Genomic DNA, 18,685 nt, shown 5'->3' with positions numbered 1-18,685 from the left:
TTTTGTAGTAATTATGTTTAACTCCAATGAATAGGTAAATAAACGTTCGCAAGTATAACATTTTCAAAAAAATATACGACGCAGTGCAATCATTGCAGTGACAAGTGGAACACAGATTATGTGTGAGTCACAGTGATCACAGGTCGTTCAAGGACAAATGGAGACAAACTGATAGGCGTCGAAGGATTGAGTGTGAGAAATACAATTGGTAATCGTTGGCAGGAGAGATTGTTGATTTTCCTCGCATGAAAAATCAACGTTTGACGAAACTTTCTGTGTGCGAGTGACGATACTATGTCTGCGGAAATTAATCTCATCCGGCACACACACAAGCCTCAAGTGATTAAATAATCGTAAACTACGCAACGATTACAAAAAGATTGGCACTCGAGCAGTTAGGAAGGAGGCGGTGCATGCTCAGGTGATGGAAGAGGAAGAGAGAGTGGTGGTGGTGGCAGCGGTAACTTCAGCAGCATCAGTGGTTTGTAAATGAAATGATTATTCGCATAGTGTGGGACACTTCAAAGAGACCTGTGTGCACTTCTCATATACGTAATATCTCGGCTAGTTTAATATCAATCTGACACAAAACGTTAGTTGACGTAGACACGTAGCGTCTCTTTGGTACTGTCTCTGTGCAATAATCATGAATAACGATCAGCAAGAAGTGAAGATAATTGAGCTACGAGAGTTGCAACCAATATTGACTCGCACATTTGGCGATCAATTGATTGTGATTAATTATACGGCCGAAAACTTGTTGCAACCTGGCGAGAATTACGGTAGTACCATTTTAAAAGTTGACGTTGTGATAAAGCGTAACGATAAGGCAGAAGAGGAGGATCTTCATCTCGTTGCAAAGATGCCACCGCCGACGGAATTTCAACAGAAAATCTTCGACAGTCCATATACATTTAAAAAAGAAATTTTCATGTATGAAAACATCATACCTCATTATCAAGAACTGGAAAGAGAAATGGGCTTGAAAGAAAATGAAGTGTTTAATATATTGCCAAAATATTATAAGTCTCGATTATCGCTGAATCCAGATATTGATTTTGATAATAACGCCGTTATTCTAATGGAGAACTTGAAGGTACTCGGATATTACACTAGCGATCGGGTTAAAGGTAATGTTAAATATCATATCTATTACGATTATTTATTTGCAATACATTAGTGTTATATTTTGTGAGCTTAAGTATTTGATTTAATATTTTATATCAAGGCCTTTTTATTTCTACGGCTATGAAGAACAATATTCAGTCTTTTTTTAATAATTTTAATTTTGTTTTTATATTTATCACTCATAAAATATATTGAGTCATTGATTGCGTCATAATGATATCTATAAGATCAATTGAAAAATTTTTCACATAATTGCATTATTTTACGTTTTCACTGATTACGTAATCAGTGATACTATGTGGTAATATCTCGTATACTTCAGATAAAACTTAAGATTTTAAGATCAGAAATTATAAAGTTAAGATTGCCACAAGTTGTGAAATACGTTTTTAAGTCAACATTCGTTATAATATAAAAAGTAAATCTTTTGATATTATAATATCTTTTTATATATAATATAAAAGTAAAATATCTTTTTTTTGTTTAAATTGTAGGATGCGATCTTGAGCACTCGAAAGTTGCGATACGAGCAATGGCAAGATTTCACGCTCTAGGGATGGTGTCTAAATACAAACGACCGGAATACTTCGAAGTATTAAAAGAACGCAGCAAATGCTTGAAGTTGAATATGGATGAATTTGAGCATTTTAGTACAGACATGCTGGACAGAATAGCGAACGATCCACAATTAGCCGTTTACATTGACCGATGCAAATTAGTCATACCCGTATCAATTGATCGTGGTTTATGGACTGCAATACCTGATGAGCCATGGTCTACTATTATTCACGCGGACTTCTGGGTGAATAACTTCATGTTTCATCGCGATGAAAATGGCCGGGTAGACGATATCAAATTCGTGGATTTTCAGAATTATTTATTTTTGAATCCGTTGCGCGAGTTGGTTTTTTTCATTTTCTCTAGCACGGAAATGGATGAAGATAGTGTCGAGGAATTGATAAATCTCTACTATGAAACTTTTGTATCCATACTAAAGCGAATGGATTGTGATACGGAGCAATTCGCCAGAGAAAAATTCGATGCCAAGCTATTTACTGACGCCAAACTCGAATTTCTACATTTATTTTTCATGCTTAAAATTCTTACAGTAGACGTACAGGAAACTGATTTAAAACATGACAATATGCAGGAATTTATAAAACACTATCAAGGTAATCAAATGTTTATACAACGATTGCGCAAAATTGTTTTCTATTTTATTAAACGGAATTGGATTTAAACAATGCTACGAGAAAAGAAAAATCTACCTAGAATGTCAACGTGAATATATTTAGTATTGCATATTCATAGTAATGCAACGCAATTAATGCAATGTTACATAGCTTAACTATGTTCTGATTTTATTTTCTGTATATTACAGAATGGTAAAAAAAAGAATCTAGTTACAGAAAAAAATACAATTTAGTAAGTTTGAAAAGTATAAAATATATATTTTACAACACTTTATTTTTTCGTATGATTAAAAAATATTTTAATAAAGTCGATATAGTTTACCATAGAATTTATTAGTTTCTCTTAACTTTGGGAACTTTTCTATTTTTATTCCTATTTTTTACATTCGTAACTTCGTAGAAATTGCTTCCAATCTTTTTCCTTTTATTAGCGCGATCTATAGCTCTTCGTTGTTTGCTCGTCAACTTTTCGTTCGTTTTTTTACGAGATATTGATGAAACACTTCGTATATCACTATTTGCGACTGTTTTAGAAGGAAACATTTCAGTATCGCTAGAATCATATTCATCATTATCTATTGTATCAAATACACTCTGTTTCAGCGTATCTTGTTCAATAGGTAAAAGTACTTCTGAATCTGAATACTCATCATTTTTTTCGGTTTCAGACTCTTTCTTATTTGTATAATTTATCTGCACTTTATCTGCATTTTTGATAACATTATCATCATTGTTTGAGGAATACTTAATGCTTCGATTATGCAATTTTTCTGCTTTTTGTAAATCGTTAGATTTATCGTTTACCGTACACGATTTATTTTTTATTTTTTCATCTTCCGATTCCAAATCTTCCGATTCCAAATCTTCCAATTCCGATTCAGTTTCTATACTACCATCATTTTCTGCGATACTTTCGCTGAAAGATTTATTTTGCTCTAAATTCTTAATATCGTCACCGGAATAAGGCAAGCCAACACGTATTTTTCTAAAATCTTGTGTTACTGATAATTGACTCTTTACTATCTCTTTAGAAGATAAGTTATTAGTCTCTAAAATTTCTTTATTATTGGTGATTTTTGAAGTATTATCTTGCGTGATAATTGTTTCATTTGCACTAACTGTTTGAGTAGATAATGATTCTTCAAAGCCTGCAGGTGGAACATAAAAAGGTAATTTACCCCGTTGCCAATCGTTGAGTACCATACGTGCTACGATCGCAATATCAGGTTCTCCTTTTTTTAGAAGCTTGCCACTTCGCCGTGCTAATTTTTCCAAAAAATCGATATGATTTATCCACACATTTATTTTATAAGTTTTACGAATATATTCGGGTTTTACTCTTTCTAGGACCGCAGCAATATAATCTTCTGGATTTTGAACAAGCTCCACTCTTACCACTCCTTTTAATACCTTTTCCGTGTCAGTTTCCGTCGACGGATAAACGACGCCTGGGCAATCGATTAAATAAATACGACGCATAAGAGTTATATATTGCCATACTTTCGTTTCTCCAGCTATAGGTGCCACTTTGCAGACTTTTTTAGAGCGCAAAGTATTTATAATGGAACTTTTTCCTGTATTCGGATATCCTATAAAACCAACACTAATCTGTTTCTTGTCAACGTGTAATTTTGCAAATTGTCTCAATAGATTTATCAAGGAACCTTTGCCAAAGGGATGTGTCAAAGAAGCATGAAAAGCAACTGTTGGATATTCTTTGCTCAGAATTGCTACCCATCTCTGTGTCACCCATGTTGGGACTAAATCTACTTTATTTAAAATAAATATTAGATGCTTGTAAGGTTTTTCTGTTTTTAAATATCTCTCTACAGGTGGAGATCTAGTCCCCATTGGATCTCTTGCATCTAATATTTGTAAAATAACATCAGAAGAGTCAATAACTTTGTACAGTTCATTCCATATTCTTCTGCTTTGTCCAGCTGCCATAACCCAGTCTCTCTGTGCATCCTTTACGCCGGTATCTTCGCGAACGAGATCGTAATCTTTCGAGTCTTTTTCCTTGTTGTAAACATCTTCCTTATTCTCAGCTACTTTCTTCAATTCATCATATGAGGTTATTGCTAAATTCGGTTTTTTCCTAATTTTTTTCGGGCCAAAAACGCTTTCAAAACTCTCTGTATCTAGCAGGTGTACTCTTGAATTTGCAGCTTTCTGCTGTAGTAAAGTAATAGGCAATTGAGTGGGTTTCATGACAACTTTATAGGGATCTTTCAGAGCGGTTCCTAATTCATTCTGAAATTTCTGCAGAGCATTTTGTGAGATAACTCTCGAATTACCAAACCATCTTTGAGATGGTTCTACACGCGACATAGTACCAGATGTGTTCCATCCTTGAAACGGCGCGGGACTGATAATTTTTCCAGCACGATTACGTTTTGGTTTTTGATTTCGATACATCTGCAATCTTTTAATAGTTGCTTTAGTGCGTACCTTAGCTACTCCTTTCAGCCCTTCAGTAGGCCGTTCGGGATTCATGCTGTGCCCTGAACGCTTAAAGCCCTGCGTTCGAGGGGCTTTATTAGTTGTGTGTGTTTTAGCCATTATATCTAAAAAAAGAACATTATGCAGAAAATAATAAAATGTTTACAGATTTTCTACCGCATAACCTATACGGTTTTATTAAATTAAATTATACGATACAAATATGATTGATTATAATTAATAATATACTCACCGGAAATGTAATATTACAGCAAGCGTGAATAATCAAAACTTATCACTAAAACAATATACAACAAATATAACACCAATCAATTTACAACAGTCCACGTGTTAAATTAAAATTGCACCAACGTGCTGTCGATGTGCCATTTTATGAGGCCGACGTAGGCTACTACTCGTAGCTGCCTCGGTGCAAAGAAGACAGAACATATATATTTTTGTCCTCTTCTGCAAGCCGAGAGAGGCGTGTGTGCGTGGTCCCCCACTCCAGCAACATCGATGTTGCTCGGAGCCAGAGAGCCCAACTCAGAATCGCGGCTTCTACGCGTACTGACCAGAGGCTCGTCCGTGTGAAGCCAGCGCTTCAGCAGCCGAAGCGCTGGCTTCTCACGGACGAGCCTCTACATCTGTATGCGTGGAAGCCGCGATTCCGAGTTGGGCTCTCTGCTCGGAGCTAAAACTCCCATCACTGCTTGACGCCCTTCTCTGATTCTTAGTGGTTCGCGTTTTCTCGACTAGGTGTCATCTCCATCAATTTTTAACGGTCAGAAAAGGGGCAACTTTCAAAGCCGATGTGTACGGTTACCCCTGTACGAATATAACGTTTCATTGAACCGTTTTTTGCGTGCTGTTCAGTGCTGTTCTCGGTTAACGAGTCGTTTGTGAAGTGTTGCAGTCCAATTACATATCACCAGTCCAGTATTTCACGGAGAGAACAATCAAATAAGCACGAAAATGACATCGTTGTCACTTTTAGCTACCTACGACGATCTGGTGAGATGTATGAACGTTTTGGTAAATGGATCCTGCGAAGAAGGTTCGTTAATTTTTATACATAAAACTAAATAAAAAATAAGACTTAACATACTGCAATATTTTTTTGTGCAGAATTCTTTAAATTTGCTTCGAGCCAAGAAGAGATGAGACAAAAATGGCTAGCCTCAGAACAAGAATGCCAACGACTTCACTCGGCTTTGGATAAGGCTCATAACGAGATTGCAGATTTTGATAGGAAGCTACGTCATGCAAGAAGAAACTTGGAAGAAGAAAATCGCAAGCGTCGCGCTGCCGAGGAACAAAGAGATTATTTGGTATTGGTTACATTTTTTTTTTTTTTTTTAATGTATTTTAAGTTTGTTAATTAATTTGAAATGCTTACATTTATCTTCTTTTAGGAAAAACAAATTATTACAGCCAGAGATTTTTTATTTAATGACAGAGGAAAAAATGTAAATGATGAAACTAAAGAGAAATTGCAATTCCTTAACAATACTTCATTTCGTCCAAGTAATACACATCAAGATGTGCCTTTTCAGAAGTAAGTTTCAGCATTTTAATGTTAAAAAATTAATAACTATTGAGTTATGTTACATTTTTTAGGCTAAATACAATAGAAGAATTAAATTCTACTGGTTCATTATTGAGTGACCTAAACTGTTTATCAAGATCAGAAGATGACATAGAAACCAGTCATATTTTGCAAAGTCATAAAAATCGAGATTGGAAAGAGCATCGTCCCAGTACTGAATACTCAAAAAAAAATCGTAATACATTGCACAAATCTACAGAATTAAATTCCTCTGATAAAATAGTGGCAACTACAACTGTAGTTATGCCAAAAGATGGGGCAATTACGGCGTCATCCACAATTGAGGCTATACCTCGGGATGAAAACGCAGACCCTCAAATTTCCTTACATAATTCACGCAAACGACGTAAAAGTAGTACAGAATACAATAAATCAAAATTATCCCATAAAGATACAAACGAAATACCAATTGATATAGCGGTATGTAACTATGCAAATCAATTATTTTAAAATTATTTTACAGTTAAAATATATATGTAAAATTTTATAAATGCAATTTTTCTTTTTAGCCATCAGCACCAAAAGCTGAGATTCTTACATCGACGTCAGACTCGGAAGATGTCTTTAAACCAAGTCCAAATATTGGTGGCTACACCATGAATACTAGATTATCTAGGCGTCATCATTTTGTAGGCAAAACTCTTATCAAGCCGGAAATATGTACACCTTGCGGGAAAAAGTAATTTTGTTTTTTATTACGTAAATATATAAAAATTTGTAATTACAATGTTTTTTAACTTATTAACAGAATTCGATTTGGAAAAGTTATTCAAAAGTGCAGAGATTGTAGAGCTACAGCTCATACCGAATGTAAAGATTTAGTGCCGTTACCATGTGTCCCAACAGGAAATACGCCTACGTTACGCGGCAGAGTCGTGAGTATCATTGATATCATATCGTTACACTTTTTATGTTAATAAAACATTTTCATACCACTGCAATTTTATTAAATATTATTTTCACAGATACAGGGTACTATAGCTGATTATACACCGATAGTACCACCTATGGTGCCTTCTATAGTTGTGCATTGCATTAACGAAGTTGAATTACGCGGAATGAATGAGCAAGGATTGTACAGAGAAAGCGGAGCAGTTAAAGATGTCAGTCGTCTTAAAAAGAAATTCCTAGAAGGCAAAGGCGCTCCGAATCTTTCTGACGAAAATATTACGACCATCTGCTCTACTTTGAAAGATTTCTTCAGGTACATCTAAAATATACATTGTATATAAATAATTTATTATATGTTTTTATTTAAATTTGTATTTTATAGATCATTACGTGAACCGCTGATCACCGTTGGTAAATTGGGAGATTTTGTACGCGCGACACAACTAAGAGACGAGCAGGATGTTCATGCCGCTCTTTATCAAGCGATATCGGAACTACCACAACCAAATCGAGATACTCTGGCTTTCTTGATGTTACATTTACAAAGAGTATCGAGTAGCGCTGAATGTAAGATGCCTATCAGCAATCTCGCCAAAGTATTTGGACCAACAGTAGTCAGTTACAGTTCTCAAGAACCATCTGTCATGCTGAAGGAAATTAAAGATCAAGTTGCGGTAAGAAAACTTTAATTAATACATTATAGCTAATATAGAAAATAACGTAATATATTTTATGTTTCAGATCGTAGAAAACTTACTGCAAATCCCGTCTGATTATTGGGCAACTTATGTAAACCCTACACACTCGAACGGCATTAGTACTCCGAAAACTGGAGAATTAAAACATACTCCATCCACAGAATCACTTTTCAAACGCAGTATTTCTCGTGGTTTCTTTAACACTCCTCTTACTTCCAGGTGATTAATGCATATATTGTAACACATTTTTATATTTTACACATATTTTTCTTATTTTATTTTTATTTACAGCCGTTCACTTGCAAGGAAAAACAAGAAATATTTTGCTACACCTCCTTCTAGAATAGGATATTAATAAGCAAATTTATATTTGTCGTACTTATAATAACAACTTATAATTATATGCAGAAATGTTTGGTATAATATTTGATATGCTTATATGTATTTTTTTTGTAAATATACATACATATAATAAGCATTTTGACTCAAACTTTTTTTTTTAATATTATTTTAAATCATCATTAATTATTAAATTATTTACGACAAAATTTATTTAAGATTTTTAGTTAAAAGTTTGTATTATATTTAAATACTGAGCATGTATGTGATCGTATATGTATGTATGTACGTACACAATCTCTGCCGTGGTGGAGCAAATGCCGCATTTAAGGTTAAGTCTACCAATGATATAATTCTTAGATTTGAATTAATGATTATACGTATTTATATTCACATATTTTTAAACAGCAAGTTTAAAACTAAATCTAATTTTTAAAAATTAAAAATAATTATTAGGATTATTTTTAAAGTTAAAAATACTGCAATATGAACGTGCGTATTTTATTAAGGTTATGCTCCACTATCAGAAATGTTAATTTTGAAAAACGCAGATTTTACTGTAGCAAAAGTGTATTAAAACTTCGTGAAAGAGGCATGTATGAGGATATTTTTCCCGATACTAATACGTAAGTACATAAAATTATCTCACATTATGGTAATTTAATTTTATGAAAATTGTTATAATACTTCGATTTTTTTATTGCAGAAATAAAATAGTAGATTTATTAAAAAGTTCACCTCAATGTGTCTATGCTGGCTTTGATCCAACAGCAGACAGTTTACACGTTGGTAATTTACTCGTTTTAATGAATCTCTTGCATTGGCAAAAAGCAGGGCATCAAGTTATAGCCCTAGTAGGAGGTGCTACAGGCTTAATAGGTGATCCTAGTCATAGAAAGTCTGAACGTGTCGAGATGGAAAGATATTTAATTGAAGAGAACCTCAAATCCATCACAACCAATATAGAAACAATATTTAATAATCATGAGAAATATTTTTGGAAAAATAAAGAAGTAAAGTTGAAGCCTATAATGATACTAAACAATTTAGACTGGTATACCAATGTAAATGTTATTGAATTCATCAGAAATATTGGAAAGTATTTTCGAATGGGCACAATGCTGGGTAGGTCTTCTGTTCAGTCACGGTTAAATTCTGATGATGGAATGAGTTTCACTGAATTTACGTATCAAGTATTTCAAGCATATGATTGGCTTCATTTAATGAAAAATTACGAATGCCGTTTTCAAATTGGCGGTAGCGATCAGATGGGTAATATTATGTCAGGATATGACTTGATCACGAAAAGTACAAAAAAAGACGTTTATGGCTTAACATTGCCACTTATAACAGCTGAAGGTGGGAAGAAATTTGGAAAATCTTTATTAAATGCAGTATGGCTGTCTTCAACGAAATCTTCAAGCTTTCAGCTATATCAATATTTTGTTAGAACTAAAGATTCTGACGTCGAAAAATTTTTGAAATTATTCACATTTTTACCACTCAATAAAATTAATGAAATTATGGCCAGTCATAAGAATTGTCCAGAAATAAGAAGGGCACAAAAACTGTTAGCTGAGCAAGTTACACTCTTAGTACATGGAGGTAAGTTTTATAAAATTTATTTATATTTTTTTATTATTATTTTCCACATATTAATTTCCATAATTTTTTAGAGGATGGATTATTATCTGCAAGGCGTGCTTCTGCTGCATTGTTTGATAAATCAATTGAATCATTTGTAAAATTAAATGCATCGGAATTAGTAGATGTATTTGAAGGAGCGACAATAGTAGACGTTTTAGGTCATCCGGGAATTACTGTGTATGAATTAGCAAAAAAGGTAAATTGTTTTAAATCCGATAACGATGCTGAACGAATTATAACAGCGGGTGGTTTTTATGTAAACCATCAAAAAATTACTAATTTAAATGAGGTAATTGTACCAGGTATTCATATATTAAGTAACAATACATCGCTGCTTAGAGTTGGTAAAAAAACGTATCACATAGTTCGATGGCAATAATAAATAATTTATACAAATGTAAAATAAAATATTTTAATACTAAAAAATAATATAATATATTTTTTAACTTAATACATTCAAACGTACGTCAACATTTATGATTTCTAATTATATATATCCCATATAGATATGTAACCATCTTTACCAGTCGCTGCCATTAAACACTTAGTATCATAAGCTTCGACTTTACACGGCGAATATACAATATCGTATATATTTGTTCTATGTTCTTTTAATATTGCAAGTGGTCGTAATTTTTTCCAAGAGAACAACATCATACGTCCATCCCAGCAGCCGACCGCGACAATTTTTTTGTCCGGTCTTATAGAGAGAACAGATACGCCAGAAACATGTTCCAATAGTTTAGTAGATTTATGAGATAAAGTATGATTTGCTGACATTTCAAAAATCTAAAAATTTACAATTACAGCTTACCAATAAAATAATATTTATTTTTTTTTTTAAACAGTAAAGTTACCTCTATTTTTTCTGACGCGCTACCAAGAATGCCTTGCATCAAAGAGGCGTCAAAATCGAAAGTCATCGGATATTGTTCCACAGTGAGAGAATTGAGAACAGCATTCTTTCTCATATCCCACAATAATAATTGTCCACCCTCATAAGCAACTAGAACCAGGCTTGGTGTATTTACCAGTGGTTTCAATGCCATTACTGTACCTAATTTATTATTATAAGATAACTTGGATGGATCTAATTTCATTTCCATTTCAAATGTTTTCAGTGACAAGACTCCTATTGCAGAACAATCAAGTGGAACTAATATTGCATTTTTTTCAACTAACAATTGAGACCTGTGATACAAAATATTGATTTTAATAAGCTTGTTAATATATTTACAACATACTTATTAGTTAATATACCTGCAAAAACTGCAATATTCATAATTAATGCTCTTATCTAGTATCCAGTCTGATTCACTTATCCTGTACACATCGATAATTCCATGTCTTCTTTGTACTATTAAATCAGCCTCATTTGTCGTATGTAAATTGAAACAAGGACTATGTCCATCTGATAATTGATATTTTATTCTGTTTGTCTAAAACATAATTTTTTTTTAATTTTAGATATTTTTTTCTAACATTAAATATATTTTTTTTTATTTAATTTAATTATACCACTACAATCTACTTAAAAAAAAAAAAAATTAATACTTTTAAATCCCAAATATGAACTGTGCCCTTTCCGTCGCCAGCATAGAGATGTTCATTATCCGAATTAATGGAAAATAACAAACTGTGAATATTTTCATCCATGTCGCCGCGCAGCAGAAACTTTGGATCTGGTGGTCTTGACATTATTGTACTGTCGTTTTTTTTTCCATTCAAATATAAAATTCGAAACTAAGTACAATGCATAAAATAGCAAAATATATAATATATTATATGTATATCTCGATAATAAGATTATATACATATAAAGGTTATGTTGCCATTAGGTTTCAGTAATGTCATGTTTCTCAATTCACTTTTGAATCATATCGTACGGAAATAAAATAAAATTAATTTTTCTAAATTGCTTTTTGTTTCGCCAATGTTTGCTATAAGTAGTTAAAACTTTTTATCATACTTGTCAGAGCGCTGTAGAGTCGCCACTTGAAACTGCCAAATTCAATAAAAAAAAAGATGACATGTCTTTGAGTGTTCAGTGCTCCGAAAGGGCATCTCGTTCGATTAAAACTAACTCTGTGATAATTACAAAAATGTTTGATTAAACAAAAGCTATTTTTTTTATTTTTTGACATCGTTTCTTATTCGATAGCGACAAGATGCAGGATCTATATATTTTTAGTGCCACGATATCGGCGATCGTAATTTTATTTATTGTATTTATTGTGGTTGTGTTTAACAGGTAAATAACATGCTTATCGATATTATTTATGAGCCATGTGTAAAATTATTCTGTTATCCGTTTTGCAGCATTGTATGGGTGTTTATTGTGGCCAGTATTTTCGTGATCGCCAGTTTTTACGCTGTTCAACTTGCACAGTGTGTTGACAGTTTACTGGTCAGATTCAATATAATAAACAATAGATTTATCACGAGACATGAAATCAAGGTTTCGTGCAGTGTCTGCAGCAAAAACACCTGTAAAAGGCACAAATTACTCCCACATTCAACAAAGGTTAAAGTGCCAAAGGACTTTGACCATGCCTTGGAACAAGTAATTAATTATATACATATATTTTGATTGTCATATATTCTGTGCATTTATATATTTATTTCATTTTTTATTTGTTAGCAAAAAATATACAAATGTATTACTTTTTAGCTTCTGGAAGAAGTACTCCAAATTTACGTCTGTACATGGTATTCAGATTTCTCAGCAAATGAGGCTTTCATACAGCAGTTACGTTTAGCTATAACAACAGCAGCAAAGAATATTGCCATTCGATTATTACGCGCAGATGTGTCAACCCTCACTTTTGACGGTCTGATTCCTTTGGCCATTCAGCATGCTCAAGATTGGAATGCACTGCACAAAATGTCCAAGGCAGATGAGACATCTCAAAATTATATTGGGAGTTGTTTGAGTTCTAAAATTCATCCAGCTGCTTATTCAAGGGAAGCTGAGTTAAATTATTTAAGGGGACTAGTCACTGCACTATTACCACATTTATTACCTGCCATACATGTGTCAACAAATAATAAAGTAATATTTTATTCTTTTAAAATTTACTTTTACTTTATATACATAATGCATATTTTAAATTTAAAATATTTATTACATAAATAAACAATTATATAACATCTCATAAATTTTTATTAATTTAGATGTATTTTTAGGTGATGCTTCGTGAAATTTTAGCAAATTGGGTGCTATTGCCAGCGATTGATGCGCTCGCGGATCCGGAAAATATAAATATGCTGGTGACATTGTCCACTCATCATGACACCATTCTATCTAATGTTACAGAAACTGTTACTGTACCAATATTGCAATCATGGGTGACAGCTCCAATTATGCATTCACATATCACACAAAGTTGCTTTAAGCCATCTTTAAATGAAATTTTGAATGATCCTGAGCTGTTATACATGTTTATGCAGCACATCAAAGAATCAGGACCCATGAATCTCCTTCAATTTTGTTTAGATATTGGTACATAAAAATCTTGTGATACTATTTAATATAATTTTTGCAATATTTATAATTCATATTATTGGTTTTAGATGATCTTAGTAAACGCATGTTAAATCCGGAAATGTCGGCTAGTGCTGAAAAAAGCTTATATGTAGATGTTCAAAATATGCACACGGTATATCTTGATCCCGATGGTCCGGAATATTTATATTTACCATTGCATATATCGAAAGGCATACGACAAAGTAAATAATATGCAAGTAAATTATTTTAGTTTTAAATATGCGGATATAAATATATATTTGTTTTCAGTATTAGAAGGCGGGCCAGAAAAAATTCAAGAGTTACGGACATCTCGGCCTTTTTATCAAGCTCATCAAGAAGCGCATGCACTCCTTGAAAGTACTTGTCTACCATCATTTCATCATAGTTACCAAGTAAAAAAAATTTTATGATTTATATTTATTTTATTTATATTATGATATTTAACATAATTTTATTAGTAACTTTTATTTCGGTATTTCAGTTATATAAACTCTTGTGTGGTCATTTATCCGAACAAACGAAAGTTACAGCGACAGCTAGGTAAATAAAAATACGCATATAAAGTTTTCATAATTGTAACAATTGTATAAACGTATAGATTCGCTTACAGTAGTGCAAGTGGAAGTACATCTACTTCTATACGACCCAACAATCCATTGGGAAAAGTCGATGGTGTTTTACGTACGCCTACAATAGACGGTGCTCCATTTCAACTGCAAGACGCTTATCCAGTCGAAGAAGTGGATTGTACAGCTCGAGCGTATAACGAAATCAAAGACTTCAGCGATAAGAATCAACGCGATTTAACAACGTGGCGAGTTGCCGTTCCACACGTGGACGGCGGTGGTGCGCAACCCGTGTACATGATTGCTGTTCATAGCGTAGCAGAAGCTAAATCGTGGACGGTTTTACGGCAAGATCAAGATTTCTATACGCTACGAACGCGACTTGCCGAGTTCCACGGTGACAAGGAATTGAACGATTCGCCGTTACCGTCGCGCAAAAACCCGCATTTACCCCTTGCGGCTAATCGTCAACGTTACGAAGAGTTTCTACAGAAACTGTTGGCCAAACCGATGCTGAGAAGTAGCGAGCTTCTTTACACGTTCCTTACGACGCCGAACTTAAAACCATATTTTGCGAACTATAGCACGCCTGATATTGGCATTCTTTATCAGAGTATGACTTATAAATTACGAAAAGAGAAGGGACAACATCTTGATAAATTTATGAGTACTTTTTTGGCATCTACAAATATGAAATACGAACACATGGATATGGGTGTCGAACCGTCAAGCGAACATCTCGGTGAAACTGAAAACAAAAGCAGAAAGTTGATAGACGAGGTATTCGGTGATAACTTGAATCTACCAGTTACTTTCCAAAATCTGCCGTGCAGTCTACCGCAGCGTGATCATATGAAAGGTGCAAGTTTATGCATCATTGAAGCTTGTAAGTTTAAAATTATACTTTTTATATATGCATTTGCGTAATTATTAATGACGATTGTTATTAATAATGTTTTATGTTGCAGTTGACAGTCTGTTAAGTATACCTCCGATTATTTCACGACTTTTCTGGATGTTTGGCTTTTTATCGCGTAAAAGATTAGATCCTCTCGTGAATGCGGTGTTTTACAACACTTTAGTTAAGCTTCTGAGTGGTGGCCGTGCTTCTATCGTCGTCAAGCTTTTACACGCAAAAATAGTTGGTAAAAATTATATGAAAGATTTTCCCTCACAAGGAAAGTGTCGAAATTATTACGAGACGGCGAAGGAGGGATTACATTCCTTGTGGTGGTTGATGGGATTTTCCAAGTCTTGGAACAATCTAATGGATTCTCTTTTAGATCCTTTACAAAATGGTCCATTCAATAAGCATTTAGCATATATTTTGCTAGATTACCTCCTAGTAAATCTTTTCCCAGAAGTGACTGTATAATATCTTTCATTGACGACTATAAAAATTAATAATTGTATATATAATGTATGACGTTAAATCTATAAATTAACTTGCATAAGTAAAATCCATTATGATGAATAATTCGTATAGGTAAGCCGCGTGCTTTTTTATTATGTGATGCTTGCTAGGTAAAATTAATATCATATTTCAATACATTGGTAGATAATAATATCGTTTTCTTTTGTAAACTTGTTTATTAATATATTACTTTGAATTTTTCTTATCAATTTTTACTAGATAGCAATAATGTAAAAACCTAGCAGATCTTTCATCCGTGAATTTTATGTTAACGATTATGTATGAATATTTATATGTGCTGAATATTAATTTAATTTATTTGTTATTTATGTAATTTTTATATTTGTATTCACGATTTTTTACCTCCATGAGTTAAAATCAGTATGGCGGTTGATAGTGCTGCTATCCCTGCTGTATTGGAACTTGAAACTTCCGTCCCCAGTAAAATGGTGGGAGTGCGCTCACCCTGGACGGCCTGGACTGTTCCGGAGTAGTTGGCAGCATCGTGAGATGTGTTTCAGCGAATTCAATCAACAATCAGCGGAGCACGGCGAAGTTTTGATCGTCTATGGGAAGAGGCTGCATCGGTGATCGGCACGAGTGATCGCACGTGAAAAAAAACTACGGAGGAGGTCGACAAGCACCAGCGTGTCGTGAGTTTCATGTAATCGGACGTGATTATCAAGCAGCAGCATCATGGTTCTAATCTCAGACCCGCTTCTCTACGCAATCGCGCTGCTAGATACAGGCTGCGTACTTTTTCTTCTTGTCTATTATGTATCCTTTGTGTCTTCCGGCCGCGTGCTATCGATCAACAGTGCGTCGAACCGGGTCGTCGAGGTGCCTCGACGCGGACGAGGGACTTTCTTCGTCAAGAAGGTTAGCTGGGAATTGGTAGTCATGCAGCGGCGTTACGTTCAAATTTCTTTTTTTTGAGAGATAAATAATTGTGAACAATTGCATTAATTTAAATTATTTTTATATAAATGGAAAACAGCATTTAAAGCCCAGCTGCAATATTATTTTAGCTCTAAGCAAGACTTAAATAGATATTTTATATTTCGTTTTTTATGATGTCATGTTTTCATTTTTTTTTTTTTTTCTTAATGAATAAGTACATATTTTGATTGAAACTAAAGTCATGCTGGGGCAATCTGATTGAAGTATTATTGATTAATTTGTTATGAATAAATTTGGATTTTTCTTAACCGAGATGTGAAGATCATAACACTGTCAGATCTTGAATGTGATTATCTCAACGCACAGGAGTGCTGTTCCAAGCTGAATATGGTATGATATAAGTTGCATATTACTTGTTACATGAATAAAATAATGTTCCCAATCATATTGAGTTCAGCAGAAGTGCTATATTTACAAATGTTGTAAAATCATGGATATAATTAATGCATGCTCTTAATTTCGTTTGAATTTAAAACCACATATCAATCAGAATTACTAATTTTACAATATTTTATTTGCAGGGGGTTATGCCAAAGTTAATACTACACACGATTCCTGTGCTTCTTCTGTTAATCCATGGACAGTTAATATTAACGTTGGCGAACATACCGATGACTATCTGGTTGTTTTACGAGTATTTTAGCGTTCCCAGCGGCAATATGGGAGTTTATGACCCCACAGAAATTCACAATCGCAGTCAGCTGAAGAGATACACACGCGACTCGATGATTCATCTCGGGTATTGCCTTGTGTTCTTTTTCATTTATCTTTATTGGTAAGTATTGTTAACACATATTTATTTTTTTTGGTAAAAGAAAAAGGAAATAATTGTATTTAAACTTTTTTTTTTATAGCATGATTGTAGCATTGCTCAAGGGAGATCCTATCAATCGAAACGACGACACTATTATAGAATTATAAAAAAGAAATAGAACAAATTTGGAAAATGGCGGAAAACCCCTGTTTTATATAATTACATTTATGTTACTCTACATTAGAATAATATACGTAAGGATATTTTAATTTCACTGTCTATATCACACATCACGTTTTGTTAAACTGTAAGTATTTTCAAAGGATTTTGTTTTATCACATTCATGTTTTAAGTATTTCACCGAATACATTTTTCTCAAGTGATTTAAACGTCGTTTACGGTTTCTATTTATTTCGAAGGAGATAACAATTTAATAGACAGCTCCTTTAATTTGATGAAGGCCTTGAATATTCACGTTCAGATTTAACGAAATAAATAGGAACCGTGTAGAGTGTAGACAGGCGAATACCAAATGTATCATCGTGTCCATGCCGCTTGCGCGTAACGCATACGAGCAATCGTAAGGTTCTAGTCGTATAAATTATGTAAAAACGAAAGTTTGTATCATAGCAGGGATTGCGTGTTTAAAAGCAGCAATAGAATCGTCATATTTTAATATTATATTTTATTGAATCTTAATCCAAGAAATGTGCGGATGCATTTCCTAAACAAAAAGTATCCTTCCCGCTCGAAAGATTTTGGATTCGAGTGTTCTCAAATGCGATAATTTGTAACGAGTAAAAGGCGAAAAATTTATATGTAAGTTGAGAGAAAGTCAGAGATGATCTGCAACGAGTATTTTTTTTATTGATAGTATTAATGTAAAGAGGGCTACAGGTTAATCCCATTCTGCCCTCTCTAACAAATAATTTTTAAGGACCGTGAGTCGTGACTTGTGATTTTTCGATTGCGTTACATACGCTTTTTATCGGCCGTTTGAACCCCGAGTCGCTGATAAGAGGTGTTATCGCAGGCGCGAAGGAGAGTACACACGGGGAACACGAGGCGTCGTCAATGTTCTATTCCGCGTGTTTACCGTGTCAAGTTGATTCAGGTTTAATAGCAGGTCGGGGATAAGATTGGATCGATTTAATGGGCGCGGTGAAGGTGATTAGTCTAGCCTCCCTTTGTCGTAGAAGAGGGCACACTTATTTTTAGATCGAATTCAATGTACGCCAATTATGATTAGCGTTGTATATAACTTGTATAAGTCAAAAATTATGTATGTTATCGCTGCGATTTTTTTGTATCACGTTCTCCAAAAATTTCTGTGAATTTCTCGAGCTAGGTCGAGGCGCTCGTTTCATTTTCGTCGCTGCATTGTCGCATAAATTGCTCGGAACTAATGGAACATCGATGCGCCGCGGTGTACGTACGGGCGAGATCCCGGAATTTCCGACACAGCAGACCGCAAATCGATTCCTGTGCGTGTGTATCCAAGGGGGATAATGATCG

The 18,685-nt window shown here is 33.9% G+C and overlaps 7 protein-coding genes across 8 annotated transcripts; 5 read left to right on the top strand and 2 right to left on the bottom strand.

Annotated features, from left to right (window-relative positions):
• Positions 1-30: 30 nt before the first annotated feature.
• On the top strand, positions 31-2,650 carry LOC139108531 (uncharacterized). Its single transcript, XM_070666925.1, has 2 exons — positions 31-1,130; positions 1,623-2,650. The coding sequence occupies exons 1-2, from the start codon at positions 647-649 to the stop codon at positions 2,366-2,368; spliced, it is 1,230 nt and encodes a 409-aa protein (XP_070523026.1). The 5' UTR covers positions 31-646; the 3' UTR covers positions 2,369-2,650.
• On the bottom strand, positions 2,196-5,229 carry Ns2 (nucleostemin 2). Its single transcript, XM_070666919.1, has 2 exons — positions 5,017-5,229; positions 2,196-4,888 (listed from the first exon to the last, which is right to left on the bottom strand). Exon 2 carries the CDS (start codon positions 4,881-4,883, stop codon positions 2,655-2,657), a length of 2,229 nt encoding a protein of 742 aa, XP_070523020.1. The 5' UTR covers positions 4,884-4,888; positions 5,017-5,229; the 3' UTR covers positions 2,196-2,654.
• Positions 5,230-5,491: 262 nt separating this feature from the next.
• Tum (Rac GTPase activating protein tumbleweed) lies at positions 5,492-8,439 on the top strand. The gene is made up of 10 exons (XM_070667098.1): positions 5,492-5,820; positions 5,892-6,094; positions 6,179-6,321; positions 6,384-6,792; positions 6,882-7,051; positions 7,121-7,247; positions 7,338-7,576; positions 7,646-7,937; positions 8,005-8,180; positions 8,253-8,439. Exons 1-10 carry the CDS (start codon positions 5,739-5,741, stop codon positions 8,314-8,316), a joined length of 1,905 nt encoding a protein of 634 aa, XP_070523199.1. The 5' UTR covers positions 5,492-5,738; the 3' UTR covers positions 8,317-8,439.
• A 21-nt stretch (positions 8,440-8,460) lies between these two features.
• Positions 8,461-10,398, top strand: Tyrrs-m (Tyrosine--tRNA ligase, mitochondrial). Its single transcript, XM_070667099.1, has 3 exons — positions 8,461-8,926; positions 9,007-9,905; positions 9,977-10,398. The coding sequence occupies exons 1-3, from the start codon at positions 8,787-8,789 to the stop codon at positions 10,324-10,326; spliced, it is 1,389 nt and encodes a 462-aa protein (XP_070523200.1). The 5' UTR covers positions 8,461-8,786; the 3' UTR covers positions 10,327-10,398.
• Positions 10,399-10,430: 32 nt separating this feature from the next.
• Positions 10,431-11,836, bottom strand: LOC139108643 (guanine nucleotide-binding protein subunit beta-like protein 1). The gene is made up of 4 exons (XM_070667101.1): positions 11,502-11,836; positions 11,208-11,386; positions 10,805-11,138; positions 10,431-10,736 (listed from the first exon to the last, which is right to left on the bottom strand). Exons 1-4 carry the CDS (start codon positions 11,643-11,645, stop codon positions 10,431-10,433), a joined length of 963 nt encoding a protein of 320 aa, XP_070523202.1. The 5' UTR covers positions 11,646-11,836.
• LOC139108638 (sorting nexin-14) lies at positions 11,570-15,454 on the top strand. 2 transcript variants are annotated; one of them, XM_070667096.1, is made up of 10 exons: positions 11,570-11,649; positions 12,109-12,198; positions 12,267-12,510; positions 12,619-12,999; positions 13,134-13,449; positions 13,521-13,676; positions 13,744-13,868; positions 13,958-14,016; positions 14,075-14,928; positions 15,011-15,454. In XM_070667096.1, exons 2-10 carry the CDS (start codon positions 12,116-12,118, stop codon positions 15,415-15,417), a joined length of 2,625 nt encoding a protein of 874 aa, XP_070523197.1. In that variant the 5' UTR covers positions 11,570-11,649; positions 12,109-12,115; the 3' UTR covers positions 15,418-15,454. The 2 variants fall into 2 exon arrangements, with proteins under 2 accessions (XP_070523197.1, XP_070523198.1); XM_070667097.1 differs by lacking the exon at positions 11,570-11,649 and having other exon boundaries at positions 11,975-12,198; positions 14,087-14,928.
• A 436-nt stretch (positions 15,455-15,890) lies between these two features.
• On the top strand, positions 15,891-17,851 carry Cnir (cornichon-like protein). Its single transcript, XM_070667102.1, has 4 exons — positions 15,891-16,233; positions 16,678-16,746; positions 16,938-17,191; positions 17,271-17,851. Exons 1-4 carry the CDS (start codon positions 16,153-16,155, stop codon positions 17,335-17,337), a joined length of 471 nt encoding a protein of 156 aa, XP_070523203.1. The 5' UTR covers positions 15,891-16,152; the 3' UTR covers positions 17,338-17,851.
• Positions 17,852-18,685: the final 834 nt, after the last annotated feature.

This window comes from Cardiocondyla obscurior, linkage group LG15, assembly GCF_019399895.1.
Source record: "Cardiocondyla obscurior isolate alpha-2009 linkage group LG15, Cobs3.1, whole genome shotgun sequence".
Taxonomy (NCBI): Eukaryota; Metazoa; Arthropoda; class Insecta; order Hymenoptera; family Formicidae; genus Cardiocondyla; species Cardiocondyla obscurior.
The sequence above is the reverse complement of the archived record's forward strand: the minus strand, read 5'-3'. Positions and strand labels throughout refer to the sequence as shown.